Genomic DNA, 12,795 nt, shown 5'->3' with positions numbered 1-12,795 from the left:
GTAAAAAAAAAGAGTCCTACCCAATATTCAGAATTGAGCCATACAGCAGAAAAACAATGAAATAGAGTCATGTGTGAATGAAAAACCCAAAAACATTACAGGACACATGTCACAAGCCCATCAGTCAAAATTATTTCATGGGACTCATCAGGCAGAATCACAACTGTCTATTAAACAAAACAGGTTTTTCAGAATTCACAAAGCAATTACTGTCTAGTGCACTGTGTGAGTCTGTAGAACCCATCAGCTCTATCTCAGGTAACTGCTGAAAGGCCACTTCAAAAAGCAGTGCATTTTTTCTGCTCTACCTCTACAATCTCTGCACATTTTATTGTTAGCTCTTCAAGATTCAGAAGTGAATTTCACCTGCCTTTGCTCAAACTGAAAATGCTTATGTCTCACACAAGATTTCTCTGGAATAAAGTGCTAATCAAAACAAGTGAAGCTGGTAGACTGCACCCCTACAGCTATTTCACTGTAGTGACAGCTTAGCTCTGTTACAAGGGATTTTTTTCCCCCTTTCTACACCACTATTCAGTTATTGCTTTTTTCAAAGTGATGGAGCCAGACTGCATTTTAGTTAGAAGTTATGCTTTCCACTCTTCAATCAGAGAGGAAATGTCCCTGGTGCAAACTGGAAATTTCCCTAATTTTTTCATGCTGGGATATATCAAATCCATTTCTTTCACTCCTGGAGATCCATGATTCTGGCTGGTTTTCAACAAACAGAAGTTCTAAAGAAATGACATCTTTCAAGCCACTAGAGTGTGCTCCTACAGAGGCTAATGAAGAAAAGCATTCCATCTCTGGTGTTATTTAGAGCAGAAACTTACTTTTTTTTTTAAACAATAATTTGTAAAAGACAGAGAAGTATTGCTTTTTACCTGATAGGGTAAAGCTGACCAACTTCCTAGAGTGCTGAGCTCCAGAAGCACCTTCATCCGTGCCTTCTACTCCCATCTGAAGAGGAGAAAAAAAGAAATATACCACAGTTTTCATCTGCTTTGTACATGCCTGAGGATGATAACACAATTTTAAGGTACTATGCTAGGGAAGGATCTGACCAAATACTGCCTTGTTACCACAGACAGCCTCAGCCACAGCAAAATATCTGTTCTTTATGTCACACAGTGCTAATAGACCAGTAGCCCAAATCTTCCAAACAGAACATGTATGGGATAACATACATGCAGGCAATATTAATCAGAGAAAATCTGTCTCTTTTACAGCTTTCCCTTTTGTAAAATAACAAACAACAGCATGGATTTGTAATGCACATCAAAGCACTGAACTGTCCAGTGACAGCATATGTAACTTTTGTCACTTTCCACAAACAGGTAATTTAGTGTGCAACAAAAAAAAAAGGCAAAGAGATCAAAGAGAGACTAAAAAAGCTTTCAGCTCTATTAACAAAAGCTCCTTTTAAACAGAAAAGCGCATCAGACATCTAAATATAAATGTGGTCTAAAAGCTTATGCTGCACAGATTTTTGAGGTTTGGTTTCTACTGAAATCCCTCATTAGGTAAAGCACTACTTCAGAATAAAAGTTTCTCATGTATTAATGTCTCTTTCAACTAGCAGAAGGATTTGTCTTTCAAGACAGAGGAGATGTGCATCCAGCCGAATAATCTACCACAGAGACATCAAGGGAGAGATCTTGGAAGACAAATGGTTCCCTGGGCAGGCACTGCACTCACTCCCAGGCAGGAGAGGTGACAGAAGAAGTTTGAGCCAACCACAGAGCTGAGGATTAATACCAGTGATAGAACAGGGTCTGATCTACTGAAAGGTGCAAATCAGCTGAATAAAAATGGGCACACCTGCGAGTGTAGATGAAGAATGGGAGGCAGGCCTGAGCAGCTGAGCAGAGGTTTGAACTCACCAGATGGATAAATGACTCTGGAGCTGCAGTAGCCACAGGGAAGCTGCTTTGCATTCATTGAACATGTAGCCATTCCTTTTTCTACTGCTTTAAGCTACTTAATAATATCATTTCAGCTGCTTCCCCCAATGATCAGCGAGCACATTGGAATTTCATTGGAATTAGCAAACGTGGATTTCTCCAGACAAAGTGATGAAGAAACAGCCATGATGTTGGGGCCTGGCATCCCCATGGGCCTCAGTGGTCTTGGCAGGGGACACCAGGTGCCAGCAAGCACTGCCACTCACCAGCCAGTCCATTCCCTTCCCTCACTGCTGGCTTCATGGGCATTTCCCACCTCTCAGGGGAAGCCAGGTCTCACCAGAGTTCTCAGAACTATCCCCTTCCCACCCAGCATGACATTATTATGCCAGTGATTTTATACGGATGCCTAAGTAGTGACAGGTGGCAGCAAAATTATGAAGGCATCAAAAGCAATGGGTTAATTCCAGCTGGATCAGTGTCCCCTTGTCTACAGACAGATACCATGGAAGCAGTGAGAGTGATCCCACTGTGACAGCAATGCTGTCCAGGCAATGCCACAGGAATGCTGTGTATTCCAGTTTCCTCTTTTAGGCTTATTTCAGCACACACTGTTTTCCTTGTTAAAAATGTTACTCATCAACAAATATATACCTGTTTTTCTGCTACAAGTTGGACTCCATTCAATTAATATCATTTTTATTGCTAACTTCACATTATAGAAAACAGAATTTGCTGACAATTCAGCTACAGTAACATGAATGGTGACAGTGTTCCCTAGCACTTCCATGACTTTTCTATACAACCTCTTCCTGTTTCATTATGGTCTAAACAGCAGTTTCAATTCTTCTGCCCCAAGTGAAAAAGTTCACTCCAGCACACATACAGAGTTTTGCAGCCCAAAGGCCATGTCATCTGGTGTAACACAGCGTTTCTAAATGCTCCATCAGGCCTTCCATTTCCCCTGAGCCAAAGTAACACAATTGAATGTTAGCTGCTTATCCAAAAATATGATGGACTGAAATACCTGGTGTGGTACACCATCAGTATGAAAAAATCCAGTAAGCAAGGAATTTATTGCACCATAAAAAGGGGGCATGAGCACACCATGACTCAGCTACCACTTCTTCAAACAGCATTGCTCTAAGAAAAGACAGAACCAGTACCAAGAGAACTCAGTGATCTCTCCTGCACAGTGCTTAAGCTCAACACTTAAACCATGGAATGCAGTGAAGTTTTAATGTTTAACAACAGGTTTACTTACACATAACTAACCCACTATGACATTTCTAGAAGTATCATCTGAACTGTCATACAACATTCTCATCAGGAAAACTAACAGCTCACTATTTCTGGAAGTCTGCACTGTTAACACAAACAAAAATGTTTATATAAAATATAAATTCACACCTTCTAGCAGGTGTGAATTCTGTACAATAGCCAGGACCCTGCATTACCTTTCACAGGAAAGAAATTTAAGCAGAAAAGGCTGGTATAAGCCTTCAGGAATTACCATGACTCTCAAAGACAGCTCTCCAGGTAACTTCCAATTCATTAAATACATAGTTAGATGACAGAAGTTTAGATGTCCTTTTGTTCAATGAATCTCAAAACTACTGGTGGATAACATGATAAGGTCAAGAAAACACTGAAGTTCAAGTGTTTTTTCCACTCAGGATAATCACTCTGCTTCTCAGTAATTATATAGAGCAGCAAGCAGCCCATTAGAAAGGTTATTTTGAGATGCATTTTTTCCTCTTGCTCCAAATCAGACTACCTGTCTTTAGTTTATAAATTGATTAAAGACAGTAGCTGGCAGGCTCATTAACTGTGACACATTTTCTCCTCTAAAGTATCGAGTCTGTATGCATCTGTGAAACTGTTACTCAGAGTGAGATCTGACAATTAAATGATGCTACCACCTAGGTTTGTAATTCTAAGAGAAAACCCACACACATTTGGTATATTGAGATACAAAGTCTAGTATAGCACATTTAGTGTCAGATAACCATAGCATGTTGTGTATATAATACACAACACTGAAAAAGCACAAGCTCAAAACAAATGCTATGCAGTCTGAGTAATTTCTGCTTTACTGCATCCTCAGCACTGCAGTTGTCAGGACACCACCCTGACAGTTGTGATCTTAAATATTTGACAGCTAACATCAACAAATCACATGCACTGTGAAACTTGCTGAAGCTTAGCTGAAGAACTAACCTGATAGATAAATCACTTGCAGCAAAAGCACCACGGTTCAAGTTTGGAAGCCTTTTCTGCCACTGCTTAACAATGTCATTCCACTGCTACGTAAACAACTAAAACAACTCCTCTAAAACTTAAACAAGTCTCATAACACAAATGCAGTAAGACAATACTCTTTGATAATCAGGGAATTACTAAATTTCAGTGGTATATGAACACTCATAGAGTTCAGGAATTTTTGCAAGAGCAGAGTTTTGTCCAGTTTAATTCATACTAACAGTTGTTATCTCTGCAACAGTTTCATACTGAATATTAGGAAATATTTAAGAAATAGGAAGAAACAGAGAGTCTGGATATGTTTTCAGTTATATAATCAGTGGGAAAATTTTCTATTATGATGTTAAATTACAGAAAACCGTAAGTAGCAAAAAACGGAATGCAAGCAAAGTCAAATTCTTAGCATAAAAGATTTCAGTTAAGCCCAGTGACTTTTTATTGTTATTTTACTATGAGCAATACAAAACCATGAAAATCACTTTCCAGTTTTTATAGTTTTGTAAGGCAGCACAATTTTTTTTTTTTAAATAATTGCTGTCAATAGTAAAAATAAGAGACACTGATGGCTTGGTCTGACAGCTAATACTGTCATTAGTACCATCATTTTATAAAACCTATCAATAAATCATCTACAAATACAATGAACAAAGAGGCTAAACTCACCATCACAGCAGGGTTTTTCACAGTGATACATGGAGTAGTAGCTCTGAGGGCTCCACTAACACCATGGTAGTATTTAAAACAGATCTTTATTTCAGCTGAAAAGAAAACAAAAACCACATTAAACACTTCATGACTGACTAGGCAAAAGAGATACAACAAAAGGGTCCAGCATTCAGTGACCTATCTTCAGAAATACTCTAACAGGAAATTAAAAATAGAGCTGCTGGTTATGTCTTTGTTGTGTGTTAGGTCATTCTGTTACTTAACAGACAAAAACTATAACTTACCTAATTCTGCAACTTGTATTTCTGCTACTATGTCATCAGCCCTGAAAAAGGCATATGAGACATTTGCCATTGGGATGATTTTGTAGGACTTTGGAAGAACGTGACACGTATCTGAAGGAAGCTGGAATCACTTTATATATCAGAACACAGGAAAGGTAAACGCTGAACCATGTTTCTGGTCCCACTGATTAAAGTTTTGTTTGCTAAACTGCATTTGCTGCAAACAAAAGAGTATTATGTTTAACTGAAGCCTGACCTCCCCTGCAGTTCCTCTGCATTCTTCCAACCAAGCAGAACAACTATAATTATGGCTGCCCTTGATCCTCTGGGATTTTCCCTATCTGGAACAATGTCTGTTTTCTTTGTCCATTGGGATAACTCTTCTGTGTAAGGCTGGTGAGGGTTTTACCACTGGGTACAGAGATGGCCACAGGCAGACAGCAATGGCCAAAGGCAGGCAGGAATTAACAGCAGCCAGTTCAGACAGAGGATGTGTATGAAAGTCTTGGCAGTTCAATTCCTCTGCTTGGCATAGCAATATGTCAGTAGTCCTGAAGTACAAACCCCAGAGTTTGGTATAAGATTTTGAGACATGATTCCTTGAGGGTGGAGGTACCCAGATATCCCTGCTCAGAAACCCACCCTGCAAGCCTGCTCAGCCAAAAAAGATTATTTATTTTAAATTTTGCTGCAGTTACATATAACATTTATTTACTATCTCCCTCCTAGAACAAAGAGGAGACACCTCAGAACAACCCTTCAAAGGAAAGTGTCTGGCTGACAGTGCCTCCAGGGAATCAGGAGGTGGAGAAGCTGCTGAGCCCACTTCCTCCTCCTCACAGATGAGTTCACACACACAGACAAAACATGCTCTATTTACCACAAGCTTTACAGCAAAATTCAAAATGCAGACAGGATTTCTAAGCACCTACAAAGGTTTATGAGACTTAAAATTCATCAGGCAGGACTATGGGTTTCCTCCTGACCTGAGCAATTCTACTTACTTACCTACAATGCTTGTATCCAGGACTCACAAGAATTTCTAGCTCACATAAAATCAGAGGTTCACCACTTGCAAAATCTGGGAGGATTTATACCAAGTGCTGGACTCTCCACATTGTAAAATGCACATACTAGGTAACAAGAACTCAAGTCTGAGCATCTCTTATTCACACTGAGAACACAGTATGGTTTCATGAGAGCATGGTTAAGACAATGCAGTATTCCAACCAAGACTTCCAATTTCCAGCTATATTGCCTGCTTTTATTGCATTGCTTACTTTTACTGCAACCTAAGCTTAATTTTTCAGAGAGTTTTTTGAGCTACTGTTTATCCAGTCTGTTGGGACTATCTTCTGTCAATTCATCACTTTCAAACCAAATCTAGCAATAGAAATGTTACCAGCTGCTGGTTCTATCCACAGACAATCCAAAATGTGATGGGGGAAAAATACTCTCACTACACTGACAGGTACATTTATCTAAAGGCTGAAATGCAATACTACAAGTTTTGCATCCTCAGATTTCTTTCTCTCAATGACTTCTATGAGCATGCAGTACTTTTCAATACCTGTATATGGCTGGTGATAGAAAAATGCTTGATTCAAGAAATGGATCTGACAATCCCTTGCAGGTACACTAAATTTAAAGAAATACAATCTAACAAACAAAATACCAAACTTCAGGACTTATTGCTAGAAATAATTAGAAAAAGCAGAGCACTTAAAAACATGACAATGAGACTTGTTCTGCCACTTGCCAGCAGAAGCAGCACTGATTCAGTTTGGGCTTTATACAGCACTGCATTCACACATGCATTTAGAGGAATGGCAGATCAGCTGTGAGCACTGTGTCAGTGTGGATTAATACAAGAGAAGCTGTGCTTGAAATTCAGCACAAAACTGAAAAATGGTCTACCCACCATATGCATACAGATGTTGACAAAATGAGCATGGATTTGCAAGACTGGATCTTATACACAGCAACAATACAAACACCTCATAGGGTAAGAGACACCAAAGTGTTTTGTTTTTTCTTGGCTAATAACACTAGAAACTGCAGTTAATGTTAACAGAAGAAGAAATCTCAGAGGAACCCTGTAAGTTCGAAGCCGCTGAGGATGTAGCTTTTTGACATGTCTTTTGTGGTGCTATCAGAAAAAAAATCTTGATTAGAAGAGGTTTTTCTTGATGACTGATGTATTCCTGACCTCTAGATCTATTGAAAACAAGTATCTGTGGCTGTTCTGACAGTTACAGGTGGTATGCTGAGATGTGTTCTAAGGCCCCATGAACACACAGACTTCTTCAGCAGCAGGAAGTTCAGTTATCTGCAAACAGGACTTGAATATTTTGAGAAATGAGTTCAATACATATTAACACACAGGTTTCCTCTGAACTACTCCATACTCTAAATGCACATTAGCATGTGTCACCTACGGAGTTTCCCAGTTTTTTTCACTTCTCCTGCCACCTTCTTTTTATGTGTTTCCTTCAGGGTGAAACTGGCACTTCTCTTTTTTCTTTCCTACTTATTCTTCCTCAACAGGTTAATGAGATTGCTTTGCATGGGATCCCTAATAAAAAACATTAAAAGCAGTAAACCCAGCAAAGGAGATACATCTGTACCTGTCCACAAGACCATTTGCTGTATCATTAAAGCAAATAAGATGTTTCAGAACACAAAAGAATTTTCATTCATGGGAAAAATTAATGTACTTTTGATACTACACCCATCCTTTTATAATTGACATTCCTGCAGACATACAGGCCACAATAAATTCCTTCTTTAATTAAAAATGAGCCAAAAATTAAATTGGGGGATTTAGGATTCTTTCAAAGCTATCACATGGCTATATAAAAAGTGATATATATGTTAATTATTCAGAAAACTCTGTGAAACCATAATCCCCTTCTTTTAAAGCTAATAGCTGTTACTATGTCATAACCATATAGTCTTATAGCTCCATTACACAAAAATGTTGGAATCAGTAAAGGTTTCTGGGACTCAAACATTGACATTTGAATTTCAAAGAACACCTGCATGAAATTATAGTGCTGTTACCTCTATGGACCATATACTTTTGCCTCTTCAATAATAAAGGGATCAGCTTACCCTAAATAACAGCTTGGGTTTAAAACATCACTAATTCCCCAAAGTTCCTCACTAACTACTTTTTTACTGCCTTTAATACTTTACCTTTGCTCATCAAAAGAATGTTTTATTAAAGAAAGATACTAAGAATACATAAATACATGAGCATAATCCTTGGAGAATGCATCCTTTCCAGGAGACAGATAATGCAGGAAAGCAAGTGTGTTTTTTGTAAAAACAGCTTGCTCCAGACAGACATGAGGTGTTTTGAGAGGTGGAATCATCTCCTCTGAGAAGGGATAAGCAGACCCATCTCCAAAAAGAAGTCAAATACAAGCTGGGTTACAGCAGTCTCTAGAGCAAAACAGTGCTCCTGGTTCACTGTATGGAACCTGCACAGCAGCTGAAACTTCCTGGCCACTGCAGCTGAGTGCCCAGAAGGTACTTGGGCTGAATCCATGGCTCTCTGCAGACAGAAACATATGTCCTCCAACGTTCACTGAGGAAAAAGCTGACAGAACAGTAACTCATTGGAAAAATATGAGAGCATGTTCTGCAAAAGTTATTTAAGAAAACTAGAACAAATGAAGTCACTCACATTCAAGCTTTACAAAGCTATAAAGGGAGATGCAATCCGTGCAAAAGCAACAGATTTAAATCCTATTTTTTCCCACTGAACCTGACAGACGACTGCAGAAATTTAGCAGTGCTATACATGTCCTGCCTGTTGAACTTTTCTGTAGTGTGACAGTTCAGTGAACTCAACATTTCTGTTTGGACATTTAGCATTCTCTTCTCTGCATCACTTTCAGCGTGTGCATTTTTGATTACTTCCTACTGCACAGTAGCAAACACAGCAGCAGAATGCAAGGGTCAAAGCTGGCAGCCCCCAGGTACTTGCCATCCCTCTCAGCAGGTGTATCACAGACTTTATTTTACAGGAACATTGGGCAGACCACCTACAAAGTGACTTACAGAAAGCTTTTTAGCTAAAGTAGGATCAATAACAGAAAATGCTGATGTCCCACTGGTCTTTGCATCTAACCTGCTTCAAAGGGAATGGGGACAAATGCTTGTTCAGGTAACAGAGCATCCCTATCCCTACCAGCCCTGCACACTTTGCTGTCATCAGAGATTCTTATTTACAGTTAGGAGCACTGACTATTATGCTCCAGTCTGGCAAAGTATTTAACCATAGTCTAACCTTTAAAACAAAACACTGGGGTATTATGTACGTAAGGAAGTCAACAAAGCCTACCACAAATGTAAAAAATACAAGATTTGATCCTGTTTCAGCTATTTTTGATACTCAAAAATAGCTGTTAAAAGACAACATAAAAAACCAGCAGAAGAATAATAGAAGTATTTCTAACTGAGTGAATATGTCTATAAATAGAGTAGGGACAATAACCATGAGTCCCCAGACAGACCACTGAAAGGGCACTGGTTGCAGGGCGCTGCACAGATGAATGTTCCAGGCTCAGAACAATTCCATGTGAGAAAACCATGACCTTTACAGAATTTAACTGGTGAAATTTTAAATGATAAAGATATAAAGATTGAATACAAGTACTGAACTACATTCATAGAACATTCATTAACATTGACCATTATGGCCAAAACCATTACAAAAAATAAACGCTGTTCATACCTCTAGTTAGAAGGAACACTTAAAAGCTAAAAGTATATGAAGTTCAATTATTAAACTGGGTTTTTTTCCTTAGATATCTATCAGCTTTTAACAAAAAAAGAGAGCTGGGAGTCTGCTTTGCTAGCTACAAAGTAAGGCATTTCAGTCCTAATACACTATTTTTGCAAAAGTTATAACTTCATGGAAATAGGAACTGAATACCAAGAACTCCACATAAAACCTCACTTTTAACATGGTACCAGTGTAATGCAAACACATATATTACCATGTCTTCTGAATATATCACTCATGTTCTTACTCATGGGGGATGAACAGATCGAGAGCTGCCCTGCTGAGAAGGACTTGGGGGCAGCTGGTGGAGGGCAGGCTGGACATGACCCAGCAGTGGGCACTCCCAGCCCAGAAAGCCAAACGTGTCCTGGGCTGCATCCAAAGCCCCGTGGGCAGCAGGGCAAGGCAGGGGATCCTGCCCCTCTGCTCTGAGATCCCACCTGGAACCCTGCATTCAGCTCTGGGGCCAACACAGGAGGGACAGGGACCTGGTGGAGCGAGTCCAGAGAAGGCCACCAAGAGACTGGAGGAATGGAGCACCTCTGCTATGAAGACAGTCTGAGAGAGTTGGGTTTGCTCAGCCGGGAGAAGAAAAAGCTCTGAGGAGAACTCACTGCAGCTTTCAGTGCTTGAAGGGAGCTTATCAAAAAGATGGGGAAAATTTTTTACCAGGGACAGTGAGTAATGGTTTTAAATTAAAATAAAGGCAGATTCAGACTAGACATAAGGATGAAACTTTACACAGCCAGGGTGGTAAATGCTGGCATAGGTTGCCCAGAGAGGTGGTAGGTGCCCAGTCCCTGGAAGTACCCAAAATCAGGTTGGATAGGGATCTGGGCAACCTGACCTATTGAAGATGCCCCTGCTCATGCAGGGGGGTTGGACTAGAGACCTTTAAAGGTCCCTTCCAACTCAAACTATTCTGTGATTCTATGCCATAAACGAGATTTTAGTTCAAAACACACTGCATCTGTGCAGTCACTGCATCCAAGTATTGCAGTGTGGCACCAGAAGTAATTTAACCACAAATATCCCAGGGGGGATTTGGAAATGATTGATGTGACAAGACTGGCAGTCTCTGGATGAATCCCAACAGCTGCCACTATGGATTATTGCTCACAGCATAAAGCCATAGCACTGCTAAAGAAAATATATGCAAATCAATGTATTTCTATTCTATTGACAGTAATGACTGTGACATCAAATGGTATAAATAACAATAAAGGCAGGTGAAGTAGGTGAAGGTGCTTCTTGTGGACCCTGTAATTAACACTCATGGGACCAAAACTATGACTTATAAATACAAGGCCAATACAATCTCAAAGCAGGCTCTCAGCCTAAGCCCATGCTAATAAACCAGCCAGGACCATGGCAGAGAATCAAAAGTGAGCCATCCACAGTGCTGAACTGTACCCACCCCCCTGCTTCACCTACTGGGATATGTACAGCTGTTCACTTCTGGGCACACTGCATGTGGCAGTGCATAAGCACCAGTCACCTGCTGCATGGCAGGGACTGTCCCATGCTGATCTCCCTGCCAAGGCATCTCCATCATGACCTGTCCTTCTCTGTACTGCAGAAACCTGACTTGGAAGCTGCAGATTATGAATGAGCAGCAGCTGTTACCAGCTAGTCCCAAATAAATCTCAGGCTTCTTCTCACGTGTTTTTTCTATCTTCCTATGGATCATTTCACTCCACCTTTCTGTTACCTCTGTTCTCCATGTGGAATACCATCACCATCCACTCTGTTTCCAGCACAACACCCTAAAGGGTATTGTGCTTCCATCCAAAGCTCACAGACTGCTGTACCCAGAGAAACACTTGCCATCTGGAATAATTTCTGGGGCAACTGAAACCTCTCTTGCACCAGAGAATAAAGGTCCAATGTACTTAGAAACCTGAACAGCCTAATGCCATGCTAAATACCAGAGGACCATACTAAATGCAAAAGCATTAAGCTGTGGTGCACTTTCCCACTACTGCTACCTGTTTAGGATAATACTCCTTGAACTTGTTTCCTTTTACAGGAGGATGAAAATTGTAGAGCTGGGTTTAGCAATCCTTCTGTAGTTTACACACCAAAAAAACCTGATGGAGCCATCCAGTGAGTGAGTCATTGTTTTCCTCCGCTCACATTTTAGCAAGCCTCAGAGCAGGATGTTTGAAAGCCACCTCTGCTATGTGAGGAAACAGCATATCAAGCATATTGATCCTCAAACTCACCTTCTTGAATGTCTAAAATGACTGAGTTCCCTTTCATGCCTACAAAGCACTTTTGCTCCTTCCCCAGGAAAAAGCAAGAGGAACACCTGTCTCTGTACTGGCTGGCTCTGCAGTTCAGAGCCACTCACACTGTCTCAAGGTGACATCTAAAGGACGCTGGCTGTTTGTAATGGTGAGTTGGACTTGGTATTTTGCAAATATTTTCCTTCTCCTCTGCATAATATTTCCTCCCTCCCCTTCCTCAGCCACCCCCCTCAGAAGCTGCTTGTTTTGCTGGAATATATTAAGTTCATTTCTCCTTATTTCACCACTGATTCCTTTGATTCTCCCTTCCAGGGCAGAGCCTACAGAATTTTTGTGTTGATTTTTGTCAGAGGCAAATAGAGTTTTCTTTGATCATCTTTGTTTTGCTAATTTTGGATGATTTGAGAGGAATTAATGTCTGTTTTTAGTAGGAAGAGGAAACTCTCCCCTCCCTCTTTTCTGCAGGTTGCTTGATCTGAATAGAGCAGATGGCAAACTATGCCTTTACATGTTACTTTCTTGGAAAAATAGGAGATATTGAATCCCCAGGGAGGGATTTTTAAGATGAATAAATTAAGTGATCTTAACACTGAGCTACAAGACTACAGACACACAGTAATGTGAAATTCAGAAAA

General features: G+C 40.1%; 2 protein-coding genes across 3 annotated transcripts in view; one reads left to right on the top strand and one right to left on the bottom strand.

Annotated features, from left to right (window-relative positions):
• The window catches only part of SLC39A10 (solute carrier family 39 member 10), a 336,276-nt gene that overhangs the window by 217,367 nt on the left and 106,114 nt on the right, over nt 1-12,795 (top strand). The window lies entirely within an intron of this gene.
• HECW2 (HECT, C2 and WW domain containing E3 ubiquitin protein ligase 2) overlaps nt 1-12,795 on the bottom strand; it is a 102,692-nt gene that overhangs the window by 59,374 nt on the left and 30,523 nt on the right. For both annotated transcript variants that reach the window (XM_030241912.2, XM_018911682.3), the window contains exons 3-4: nt 4,830-4,924; nt 885-960 (exon numbers count right to left, since the gene is read on the bottom strand). In XM_030241912.2, coding sequence (XP_030097772.1) covers nt 885-960; nt 4,830-4,924 — 171 coding nt within the window. The remainder of the gene's footprint in view (nt 1-884; nt 961-4,829; nt 4,925-12,795) is intronic.

The sequence above is a fragment of the Serinus canaria genome, chromosome 7 (genome assembly GCF_022539315.1).
Source record: "Serinus canaria isolate serCan28SL12 chromosome 7, serCan2020, whole genome shotgun sequence".
NCBI lineage: Eukaryota > Metazoa > Chordata > Aves > Passeriformes > Fringillidae > Serinus > Serinus canaria.
Note: the sequence above shows the minus strand (reverse complement) of the source record. Positions and strands in the feature narration are given on the sequence as shown.